Below are 12787 nucleotides of genomic sequence, written 5' to 3' on the forward strand. Positions count from 1 at the left end.
TACACTGACCGGTGTCTCTCAGTCCCTCTCTCTCTCTTTGGCAGTAATCTGTACACTGACTGGTGTCTCTCAGTCCCTCTCTCTCTCAGGGAGATATCTGTACACTGACTGGTGTCTCACATTCCATCTCTCTCAGGGAGATATCTGTACACTGACTGGTGTCTCTCAGTCCCTCTCTCTCACAGTGAGATATCTGTACACTGACTGGTGTCTCTCAGTCCCTCTCTCTCTCTTTGGGAGATATCTGTACACTGACTGGTGTCTCTCAGTCAGTCTCTCTCTCAGGGAGATATCTGTACACTGACTGGTGTCTCTCAGTCCCTCTCTCTCACAGTGAGATATCTGTACACTGACTGGTGTCTCTCAGCCCCTCTCTCTCTCAGGGAGATATCTGCACACTGACTGTTGTCTCTCAGTCCCTCTCTCTCAAGGTGAAATCTGTACACTGATTGGTGTCTCTCAGTCCCTCTCTCTCCGTGAGATATCTGTACACTGACAGGTGTCTCTCAGTCCCTCTCTCTCTCTTTGGGAGTTATCTGTACACTGACTGGTGTCTCTCAGTCCCTCTCTCTCTCAGGGAGATATCTGTACACTGACTGGTGTCCCACATTCCATCTCTCTCAGGGAGATATCTGTACACTGACTGGTGTCTCTCAGTCCCTCTCTCTCACAGTGAGATATCTGTACACTGACTGGTGTCTCTCAGTCCCTCTCTCTCTCTTTGGGAGATATCTGTAGACTGACTGGTGTCTCTCAGTCCCTCTCTCTCTCAGTGAGATATCTGTACACTGACTGGTGTCTCTCAGTCCCTCTCTCTCACAGTGAGATATCTGTACACTGACTGGTGTCTCTCAGTCCCTCTCTCTCTCTTTGGGAGATATCTGTAGACTGACTGGTGTCTCTCAGTCCCTCTCTCTCTCAGTGAGATATCTGTACACTGACTGGTGTCTCTCAGTCCCTCTCTCTCTCTTTGGGAGATATCTGTAGACTGACTGGTGTCTCTCAGTCCCTCTCTCTCTCAGTGAGATATCTGTACACTGACTGGTGTCTCTCAGTCCCTCTCTCTCAGGGAGATATCTGTACCCTGACTGGTGTCTCTCAGTCCCTCTCTCTCTCTCAGGGAGATCTCTGTACACTGACTGGTGTCTCTCAGTCCCTCTCTCTCAGGGAGATATCTGTACACTGACTGGTGTCTCTCAGACCCTCTCTCTCAGGGAGATATCTGTACACTGACTGGTGTCTCTCAGTCCCTCTCTCTCTCAGGGAGATATCTGTAGACTGACTGGTGTCTCTCAGTCCTCTCTCTCAAGGTGAAATCTGTACACTGACTGGTGTCTCTCAGTCCCCTCTCTCTCAGGGAGATATCTGTACACTGACTGGTGTCTCTCAGTCCCTCTCTCTCTCAGGGAGATATCTGTACACTGACTGGTGTCTCTCAGTCCCTCTCTCTCAGTGAGATATCTGTACACTGACTGGTGTCTCTCAGTCCCTCTCTCTCTCTTTGGGAGTTATCTGTACACTGACTGGTGTCTCTCAGTCCCTCTCTCTCTCAGGGAGATATCTGTACACTGACTGGTGTCCCACATTCCATCTCTCTCAGGGAGATATCTGTACACTGACTGGTGTCTCTCAGTCCCTCTCTCTCACAGTGAGATATCTGTACACTGACTGGTGTCTCTCAGCCCCTCTCTCTCTCAGGGAGATATCTGCACACTGACTGTTGTCTCTCAGTCCCTCTCTCTCTCTCAGGGAGATATCTGTACACTGACTGGTGTCTCTTAGTCCCTCTCTCTCAGGGAGATATCTGTACACTGACTGGTGTCTCTCAGACCCTCTCTCTCAGGGAGATATCTGTACACTGACTGGTGTCTCTCAGTCCCTCTCTCTCTCAGGGAGATATCTGTACACTGACTGGTGTCTCTCAGTCCCCTCTCTCTCAGGGAGATATCTGTACACAGACTGGTGTCTCTCAGTCCCTCTCTCTCACAGTGAGAAATCTGCACACTGACAGGTGTCTCTCAGTCCCTCTCTCTCTCAGGGAGATATCTGTAGACTGACTGGTGTCTCTCAGTCCTCTCTCTCAAGGTGATATCTGTACACTGATTGGTGTCTCTCAGTCCCTCTCTATCAGTGAGATATCTGTACACTGACTGGTGTCTCTCAGTCCCTCTCTCTCTCAGGGAGATATCTGTACACTGACTGGTGTCTCACATTCCATCTCTCTCAGGGAGATATCTGTACACTGACTGGTGTCTCTCAGTCCCTCTCTCTCACAGTGAGATATCTGTACACTGACTGGTGTCTCTCAGTCCCTCTCTCTCTCTTTGGGAGATATCTGTACACTGACTGGTGTCTCTCAGTCCCTCTCTCTCTCAGTGAGATATCTGTACACTGACTGGTGTCTCTCAGTCCCTCTCTCTCACAGTGAGATATCTGTACACTGACTGGTGTCTCTCAGCCCCTCTCTCTCTCAGGGAGATATCTGCACACTGACTGTTGTCTCTCAGTCCCCTCTCTCTCTCTCTCAGGGAGATATCTGTACACTGACTGGTGTCTCTCAGTCCTCTCTCTCAGGGAGATATCTGTACACTGACTGATGTCTCTCAGTCCCTCTCTCTCTCTCTCAGGGAGATATCTGTACACTGACTGGTGTCTCACATTCCATCTCTTTCAGGGAGATATCTGTACACTGACTGGTGTCTCAAATTCCATCTCTCTCAGGGAGATATCTGTACACTGACTGGTGTCTCTCAGTCCCTCTCTCACAGTGAGATATCTGTACACTGACTGGTGTCTCTCAGTCCCTCTCGCTCTCAGGGTGATATCTGTACACTGACTGTTGTCTCTCAGTCCCCTCTCTCTCTCTCTCAGGGAGATATTTGTACACTGACTGGTGTCTCTCAGTCCTCTCTCTCAGGGAGATATCTGTACACTGACTGATGTCTCTCAGTCCCTCTCTCTCTCAGGGAGATATCTGTACACTGACTGGTGTCTCTCAGTCCCTCTCTCTCAGGGAGATATCTGTACACTGACTGGTGTCTCTCAGTCCCTCTCTCTCTCAGGGAGATATCTGTACACTGACTGGTGTCTCTCAGACCCTCTCTCTCAGGGAGATATCTGTACACTGACTGGTGTCTCTCAGTCCCTCTCTCTCTCAGGGAGATATCTGTACACTGACTGGTGTCTCTCAGTCCCCTCTCTCTCAGGGAGATATCTGTACACTGACTGGTGTCTCTCAGTCCCTCTCTCTCACAGGAGATATCTGTACACTGACTGGTGTCTCTCAGTCCCTCTCTCTCTCAGGGAGATATCTGTAGACTGACTGGTGTCTCTCAGTCCTCTCTCTCAAGGTGATATCTGTACACTGATTGGTGTCTCTCAGTCCCTCTCTCTCAGGGAGATATCTGTACACTGACCGGTGTCTCTCAGTCCCTCTCTCTCTCTTTGGCAGTAATCTGTACACTGACTGGTGTCTCTCAGTCCCTCTCTCTCTCAGGGAGATATCTGTACACTGACTGGTGTCTCACATTCCATCTCTCTCAGGGAGATATCTGTACACTGACTGGTGTCTCTCAGTCCCTCTCTCTCACAGTGAGATATCTGTACACTGACTGGTGTCTCTCAGTCCCTCTCTCTCTCTTTGGGAGATATCTGTACACTGACTGGTGTCTCTCAGTCCCTCTCTCTCTCAGGGAGATATCTGTACACTGACTGGTGTCTCTCAGTCCCTCTCTCTCACAGTGAGATATCTGTACACTGACTGGTGTCTCTCAGTCCCTCTCTCTCTCAGGGAGATATCTGCACACTGACTGTTGTCTCTCAGTCCCTCTCTCTCTCTCAGGGAGATATCTGTACACTGACTGGTGTCTCTCAGTCCCTCTCTCTCAGGGAGATATCTGTACACTGACTGGTGTCTCTCAGACCCTCTCTCTCAGGGAGATATCTGTACACTGACTGGTGTCTCTCAGTCCCTCTCTCTCTCAGGGAGATATCTGTACACTGACTGGTGTCTCTCAGTCCCCTCTCTCTCAGGGAGATATCTGTACACTGACTGGTGTCTCACATTCCATCTCTCTCAGGGAGATATCTGTACACTGACTGGTGTCTCTCAGTCCCTCTCTCTCACAGTGAGATATCTGTACACTGACTGGTGTCTCTCAGTCCCTCTCTCTCTCTTTGGGAGATATCTGTACACTGACTGGTGTCTCTCAGTCCCTCTCTCTCTCAGGGAGATATCTGTACACTGACTGGTGTCTCTCAGTCCCTCTCTCTCACAGTGAGATATCTGTACACTGACTGGTGTCTCTCAGCCCCTCTCTCTCTCAGGGAGATATCTGCACACTGACTGTTGTCTCTCAGTCCCTCTCTCTCTCTCAGGGAGATATCTGTACACTGACTGGTGTCTCTCAGTCCCTCTCTCTCAGGGAGATATCTGTACACTGACTGGTGTCTCTCAGACCCTCTCTCTCAGGGAGATATCTGTACACTGACTGGTGTCTCTCAGTCCCCTCTCTCTCTCTCTCAGGGAGATATCTGTACACTGACTGGTGTCTCTCAGTCCCTCTCTCTCTCAGGGAGATATCTGTACACTGACTGGTGTCTCTCAGTCCCCTCTCTCTCAGGGAGATATCTGTACACAGACTGGTGTCTCTCAGTCCCTCTCTCTCACAGTGAGATATCTGTGCACTGACAGGTGTCTCTCAGTCCCTCTCTCTCTCAGGGAGATATCTGTAGACTGACTGGTGTCTCTCAGTCCTCTCTCTCAAGGTGATATCTGTACACTGATTGGTGTCTCTCAGTCCCTCTCTCTCAGGGAGATATCTGTACACTGACTGGTGTCTCTCAGTCCCTCTGTCTCTCAGGGAGATATCTGTACACTGACTGATGTCTCTCAGTCCCTCTCTCTCTCAGGGAGATATCTGTACACTGACTGGTGTCTCACATTCCATCTCTCTCAGGGAGATATCTGTAGACTGACTGGTGTCTCTCAGTCCCTCTCTCTCACAGTGAGATATCTGTACACTGACTGGTGTCTCTCAGTCCCTCTCTCTCTCTTTGGGAGATATCTGTACACTGACTGGTGTCTCTCAGTCCCTCTCTCTCTCAGTGAGATATCTGTACACTGACTGGTGTCTCTCAGTCCCTCTCTCTCACAGTGAGATATCTGTACACTGACTGGTGTCTCTCAGCCCCTCTCTCTCTCAGGGAGATATCTGCACACTGACTGTTGTCTCTCAGTCCCCTCTCTCTCTCTCTCAGGGAGATATCTGTACACTGACTGGTGTCTCTCAGTCCTCTCTCTCAGGGAGATATCTGTACACTGACTGATGTCTCTCAGTCCCTCTCTCTCTCTCAGGGAGATATCTGTACACTGACTGGTGTCTCACATTCCATCTCTCTCAAGGAGATTTCTGTACACTGACTGGTGTCTCAAATTCCATCTCTCTCAGGGAGATATCTGTACACTGACTGGTGTCTCTCAGTCCCTCTCTCTCACAGTGAGATATCTGTACACTGACTGCTGTCTCTCAGTCCCTCTCGCTCTCAGGGAGATATCTGTACACTGACTGTTGTCTCTCAGTCCCTCTCTCTCTCAGGGAGATATCTGTACACTGACTGTTGTCTCTCAGTCTCCTCTCTCTCTCTCTCAGGGAGATATCTGTACACTGACTGATGTCTCTCAGTCCCCTCTCTCTCTCAGGGAGATATCTGTACACTGACTGTTGTCTCTCAGTCCTCTCTCTCAGGGAGATATCTGTACACTGACTGATGTCTCTCAGTCCCTCTCTCTCTCAGGGAGATATCTGTACACTGACTGGTGTCTCTCAGTCCCTCTCTCTCAGGGAGATATCTGTACACTGACTGGTGTCTCTCAGTCCCTTTCTCTCTCAGGGAGATATCTGTACACTGACTGATGTCTCTCAGTCCCTCTCTCTCTCAGGGAGATATCTGTACACTGACTGGTGTCTCTCAGTCCCTCTCTCTCTCAGGGAGATATCTGTACACTGACTGGTGTCTCTCAGTCCCTCTCTCTCAGGGAGATATCTGTACACTGACTGGTGTCTCTCAGTCCCTTTCTCTCTCAGGGAGATATCTGTACACTGACTGTTGTCTCACATTCCATCTCTTTCAGGGAGATATCTGTACACTGACTGGTGTCTCTCAGTCCCTCTCTCTCACAGTGAGATATCTGTACACTGACTGGTGTCTCTCAGTCCCTCTCTCTCACAGTGAGATATCTGTACACTGACTGGTTTCTCTCAGTCCCTCTCTCTCTCTTTGGGAGATATCTGTACACTGAATGGTGTCTCTCAGTCCCTCTCTCTCTCAGGGAGATATCTGTAAACTGACTGTTGTCTCTCAGTCCCTCTCTCTCTCTCAGGGAGATATCTGTACACTGACTGGTGTCTCTCAGTCTCTCTCTCTCAGGGAGATATCTGTACACTGACTGGTGTCTCTCAGTCCCCTCTCTGTCAGGGAGATATCTGTACACTGACTGGTGTCTCTCAGTCCCTCTCTCTCAGGGAGATATCTGTACACTGACTGGTGTCTCTCAGTCTCCTCTCTCTCTCAGGGAGATATCTGTACACTCACTGGTGTCTCTCAGTCCCCTCTCTCTCTCTCAGGGAGATATCTGTACACTGACTGGTGTCTCTCAGTCCCCCCTCTCCCTCCCTCTTCTCTCCCTCTAGCCTCAGGCAGGCTTCGCTTGGCCTCGCTAGGCCTGTGCGGCCTACCTCTGATGTAGGCGCTCCCCCTGCGGATGCCAATCCCGGCGTTCCTCTGGGAGCCTCCCAGAGGAGAGCGTCTCTGGAGCGGACGTTGTTGGCGGTGAGTGGGGGGAGGTGTGAGGGTGACCGGCCGGAGGTTCGAGGCCGGCCCTCGGGGAAGGACCTGGGTGGGCTGATTGAGGGCGGACAAGGGAGCGCGAGGACGTTGTGTTTTTGTGCGGTGGAGTTGGGGGAGCAATGAGCAGGGGGAGGGCGTCTCAGATGCAGACTGACGACAAGACAGAAGGGGGCAAATAAATAAAGCGGCGAGACGGTTTCCTGATGGGGTAGGAACTGGCGGGACAAACAGACGATCGGGGAAAAAAAGAGACAGAGAGAGAGAGACAGAGAGAGACAGAGAGAGAGAGAGAGAGAGAGAGAGAGACAGAGAGAGAGAGGAGACAGAGAGAGAGACAGAGAGAGAGAGAGAGAGACAGAGAGAGACAGAGAGAGAGAGGAGACAGAGAGAGAGACAGAGAGAGAGACGAGATAGAGAGAGAGACAGAGAGAGAGAGAAAGACACAGAGAGAGACCGAGAGAGAGAGACAGAGAGAGACAGAGAGAGAAAGAGAGAGAGAGAGAGACAGAGAGAGAAAGGAGACAGAGAGAGAGACAGAGAGAGAGAGAGAGACAGAGAGAGACAGAGAGAGAGAGGAGACAGAGAGAGAGACAGAGAGAGAGACGAGACAGAGAGAGAGACAGAGAGAGAGAGAAAGACACAGAGAGAGACCGAGAGAGAGAGACAGAGAGAGACATAGAGAGAGAAAGAGAGAGAGAGACAGATAGAGAGAGAGAGAGGGAGACAGATAGAGAGAGAGAGAGGGAGTGAGAGAGAGTGTGAGAGACAGAGAGAGAGACAGAGACAGAGAGAGACAGAGAGAGATAGAGAGTCAGAGAGACAGAGAGAGAGACAGAAAGAGACAGAGACAGAGAGAGACAGAGAAAGAGACAGAGAGAGACAGAGATAGAGAGACAGAGAGAGAGAGACAGAGAGAGAGAGTGAGATAGACAGAGAGAGAGACGGAGAGAGAGAGAGAGACAGAGAGAGAGAGACAGGGAGAGAGAGACAGAGAGAGACACAGAGTGAGAGACAGAGAGAGAGAGACAGAGAGGGACAGACAGAGAGAGACAGAGAGAGAGAGAGACAGAGATAGTGAGAGACAGAGAGAGAGAAAGAGAAATAGAGAGAGACAGAGAGAAAGACAGAGAGAGAAAGACAGAGAGAGAGACAGAGACAGAGAGAGAGAGAGAGACAGAGAGAGAGAGAGAGACAGAGAGAGACACAGAGAGACAGAGAGAGAGAGAGAGACAGGGAGAGAGACACAGAGAGAGATAGAGACAGAGAGAGAGACAGATAGAGAGAGAGAGAGAGAGAGACAGGGAGAGAGAGACAGAGAGAGAGACAGAGAGAGAGATAGAGACAGAGAGAGAGAGAGAGAGAGAGAGAGACAGGGAGAGAGAGACAGAGAGAGAGACACAGAGAGAGATAGAGACAGAGAGAGAGACAGATAGAGAGAGAGAGATAGAGACGGAGAGAGAGACATAGACAGAGAGAGAGAGAGAGACAGAGAGAGAGAGACTGTGGAATCCCATCTTATGCCTCGGCGATGGTGACGGGTTTCGCTCCCCATCGCTGCCTGGGTGACGAGTGGAGGATTTGAGCAGGAAGGTGACTGTGTCCGGGAGGAAGGTTTGAACAAGAAACCAGGAGCCAACGTTTTATTGCTGAGGTGGACGGCATCGTGGGACACCCACCCCCCCCCCCGCCACCCCGCCAACAACTCTTTCTCTCACCCCCCACCACCACCCTCCCAACACCGCTCCCCCCTGCTGGGGACTCCTGGCGGGAGTAGGCCCGAGGCTGTGCCAGGAGGCTTGGCGGACAAGGCCCTGGGGTGGTGGGGGTGGGGGGGGGTGGGGGGCATTCTCTCCTCCTCCTCCCTGAGGCCTAGCTCACCACCCCCCCCACCCACCCCCACCCCCCACCCCCCCACACCCCACCTCCCTGTGGCCTTTAGTGGGTGGGGAAGTTGGTGGTGGTTTGTTGGCGATGTAGGCCCGAGGGCCGAGATCGGGCCTTCTCCCCTCGGCTTCCGCGCTTCCCCCACCACCCCCCCCCCCCCCCCCCCCCCCCCCCCCCGCCCCCAACCACCACACCAACAACCCCAACGGGGAGTCTTGGGGTCAAAGTTCAGAAGGCCCGATGCCCTCTCCTGCTTCTCAGGCTTATCTGTAATCCCCACCCACCGCCCTCCCCCCCTCCCCGCCCCCCTCCCCCCTCCCCCTCCGCCTCCAGCCTTCCTGCCTCCCAACGGCGGCCATCTTGCGGCACACGTTGACATCCTACAGGGAACGGCCAATCTATCTCAGCAATGCTACTCTTTGACCTTTGACCAAGGAGAACAGAGGGAGAGGTCTCTTCAGCTGGGTTTTTGCCAAGGTGGGTGCGTACGGGGTAAGAGTAATCGCCCCAAGGTTTAGTTTTCGTGTGGGGGTGCGGGGGGGTGGCTGGAGGTGAGGGATTGGGAGGGTCGGGGGGGGGGGGGGGGGGTGGCGCGCGTGGGTACAGTCGCTAAACGTGGCCGGCTCGCCCCGGGACCTTGAAGGGAGCCCTCGAGGGGCCGAGGCCTCTCCGGCTCATTGACCGCGCTAGGCCTGAGGCCTAGTGAGGAGAGCCTAGAGACGGAGATCAATCTGTCAGGTTGACGATACAAGGCCTGAGGCTACGGGGTGGGGGGGTGGGTGGTGGTGGTGGGGTTTGTTATTTGCGGGGGGGAGGTGTGGGGCTGGGGAAGCTTAGTAGCTTAGTGACAGAGGTCAATCTGTCCCATCGGCAAGACTAGGCCGGAGGCTGCAAGTGAAGCCTACTTACTGAGGTCAATCTGTCGCGTTGACGACACTAGGCCTGAGGCTTCGAGGGGAGCCTAGAAACGGAGCGTTCTCTGTTACATTGACAACACCAGGCCTGAGGTTGTGAAGGGAGACTCGTGATGGAGGCCTCTCTGTCACATTGGAAATACTAGGCCCCAGGCTGTGGAGGGAGCCTTGCATCGGTGCCTCTCTGTCATGTTGACAATACTAGGCCTGATCTGTGAGGGGGGGGGGGTGCCTAGTGACAGAGGCCTCGCTGTCAGATTGGCAATACTAGGCCAGAGGCTAGGAGGAGTGCCTAGCGACAGAGGCTTCTCCATCAGATTGGCTCTACTAGGCTGGAGGCTGCGAGGTGGGCCTAGCGATGGAGGCCTCTCCACCAGATTGGCGCTACTAGGTCTGACACTGCGAGGGTTAGAGGTCACTCTGTCTTACTGGTGATACTAGGCCGGAGGCTGTGAGGGGGAGCCCAGCGATGGAGGCCTCGCTGACTCATTGGCGATACTAGGCCTGAGGCTGTGAGCTGGGCCTAGCAATGGAGGCCTCTCTGTCAGATTGGTGATACTGGATCTGACACTGCAAGGGGATAAAGGTCACTCTGTCTTATTGGCGATACTAGGCCGGAGGCTGCGAGAGGGGCCTAGCGATGGAGGCCTCTCTGTCATGATTGGCAATACTAGGCCGGAGGCTGTGAGGGGGGTCTAGCGATGGCAGCCTCTCCGTCACGTTTGACGATACTGGGTCTGACACAGCGATGGATAGAGTTCACTCTGTCTCATTGGCAATACCAGGCCTGAGGCTGTGAGGTGGGCCTAGCGATAGAGGCCTCTCCGTCACGTTTGGCAATACTAGGCTGCAGGCTGTGAGGTGGGCCTAGCGATGGAGGTTCCTCCATCAGATTGGCGGTACTAGGCCTGAGGCTGCGAGAGGGGCCTAGCGATGGAGGCCTCTCTGTCAGATTGGCGATACTGGGGCTGACACTGCGGGGCGCTACAGGTCACTCTGTCTTGTTGGTGATACTAGGCCTGAGGCTGCAAGAAGGCCCTAGCGACGGAGGCCTCTCTCTCAGATTGGCGATCTAGGCTGGAGGCTGAGAGGGGGGCCTAGCGATAGAGGCCTCTCCATCACGCTTGGCGATACCAGGCCGGAGGCTGCGAGGGGGGCCTAGCGATGGAGGCCTCTCCATCACGATTGGTGATACTGGGTCTGACACTGCGAGGGCTTGAGGTCACTCTGTCTCATTGGTAATACTAGGCTGGAGGCTGTGAGGTGGGCCTAGCGATAGAGGCCTCTCTGTCATGTTTGGCGATACTAGGCCGCAGGCTGTGAGGTGGGGCCTAGTGATGGAGGCTTCTCTGTCTCATTGACGATACTAGGCTGGAGGCTGTGAGGTGGGCCTAGTGATGGAGGCCTCTCTGTCTCATTGACGATACTAGGCTGGAGGCTGTGAGGTGGGCCTAGTGATGGAGGCCTCTCCGTCTCATTGACGATACTAGGCCGGAGGCTGTGAGGTGGGCCTAGTGATGGAGGCCTCTCTGTCTCATTGGCGATACTAGGCTGGAGGCTGTGAGGTGGGCCTAGTGATGGAGGCCTCTCTGTCTCATTGACGATACTAGGCCGGAGGCTGTGAGGTGGGCCTAGTGATGGAGGCCTCTCTGTCTCATTGACGATACTAGGCCGGAGGCTGCGAGGGGGAGACTAGCGATGGTTTCTTTGGGGGGTGTACTGGCGGTTCGGGGAGGGGGGGTGCGCGGTAGTGGGGGGAGGGGGGCGGTAGTGAGGAGTGTGGGGGGGGTTGGTGGGGAAATGGGTCCCGACTGCTCACCTTGCTGTCTGCCGTCTTGTCGGTGGGGGTGGAGGTGGGAGTGCTGGTGGTGGGGAGCGGCGGCGCTCAGTGTCTAGAGGTGGGCCGGGGGCTTGCCGGTGAGGGAGGGCGTCCTGCCTGCGGCCTGCGGTGGTGGCTGGTGCCTCCTGGGGTGAGGTGGGGCTGGGCACGGGGGCGGGGGTGGGGGGGGGGGGGTGTGGCGGCGGGGTGAGAGGGGGCTCGGCCACCTTGACCATGAAGGCCCGGCTTCAGCCGCTGGCGGGGCCCGGCTCTCCCAGCAGTCCGCGGGGACGGGCATACTCACCGAGCGTCCGCAGGGCCGGCGTGTCGGGCCCGAGGTAAGGCGGCACGGCAGCTATGCTGCCCGGCTGGGCCTCAAAGGGGGGCCGGTGGCCGCCGCCGCCCCCACCGCCACCCACGGCCGCCCCCATCAAGAGTGCGTCCTGAATCCGCGTCTCGCTGGAGAGTTTCTGTGGAGGGAGAGAAAGAACCAGTTAGGAGGGGCGAAAGTAGCGGGTGTTAGGCCCCGTTCGGGCCTGGACGTTAGGCCCCATTCAGGCCTGGATGTTAGGCCCTGTTCAGGCCTGGGTGTTAGGCCCCTGTTCAGGCCTGGATGTTAGGCCCCATTCAGACTTGGGCATTAGGCCCCATTCAGGCCTGGATGTTAGGCCCTGTTCAGGCCTGGGTGTTAGGCCCCTGTTCAGGCCTGGATGTTAGGCCCCATTCAGACTTGGGCATTAGGCCCCATTCAGGCCTGGATGTTAGGCCCTGTTCAGGCCTGGGCGTTAGGCCCCGTTCAGACCTGGATGTTAGGCCCCATTCAGACTTGGGCATTAGGCCCCATTCAGGCCTGGATGTTAGGCCCAGTTCAGACTTGGGCATTAGGCCCCATTCAGGCCTGGATCTTAGGCCCCGTTGAGGCCTGGATGTTAGGCCCCATTCAGGCCTGGATCTTAGGCCCCAATGAGGCCTGGATGTTAGGCCCCATTCAGACTTGGGCGTTAGGCTCTGTTCAGGCTTGGGCGTTAGGCCCCATTCAGGCCTGGATTAGGCCCCATTGAGGCCTGGAAGTTAGGCCCCTTTCAGACCTAGGCATTAGGCTCCGTTAAGGCCTGGATGTTAGGCCCCATTCAGACTTGGGCATTAGGCCCCAATCAGGCCTGGGCATTAGGCACATTCAGGCCTGGGCTTTAGGCCCCGTTCAGGCCTGGGCTTTAGGCCCCATTCAGGCCTGGGTGTTAGGCCCCATTCAGGCCTGGAAATTAGGCCCCATTCAGGTCCACGGTGGGCCTGGTACGGGAGCACCGACGAAGGCCGGCTC

General features: G+C 54.5%; 1 protein-coding gene across 1 annotated transcript in view; it reads right to left on the reverse strand.

The window, feature by feature from the left end:
• LOC121275011 (arginine-glutamic acid dipeptide repeats protein-like) overlaps positions 1 to 12787 on the reverse strand; it is a 155380-nt gene that overhangs the window by 99422 nt on the left and 43171 nt on the right. Inside the window, exon 8 of the mRNA XM_041182403.1 lies at positions 11771 to 11936. Coding sequence (XP_041038337.1) covers positions 11771 to 11936 — 166 coding nt within the window. The remainder of the gene's footprint in view (positions 1 to 11770; positions 11937 to 12787) is intronic.

This window comes from Carcharodon carcharias, assembly GCF_017639515.1.
Source record: "Carcharodon carcharias isolate sCarCar2 chromosome 40 unlocalized genomic scaffold, sCarCar2.pri SUPER_40_unloc_1, whole genome shotgun sequence".
In the NCBI taxonomy this organism is placed as follows: Eukaryota; Metazoa; Chordata; class Chondrichthyes; order Lamniformes; family Lamnidae; genus Carcharodon; species Carcharodon carcharias.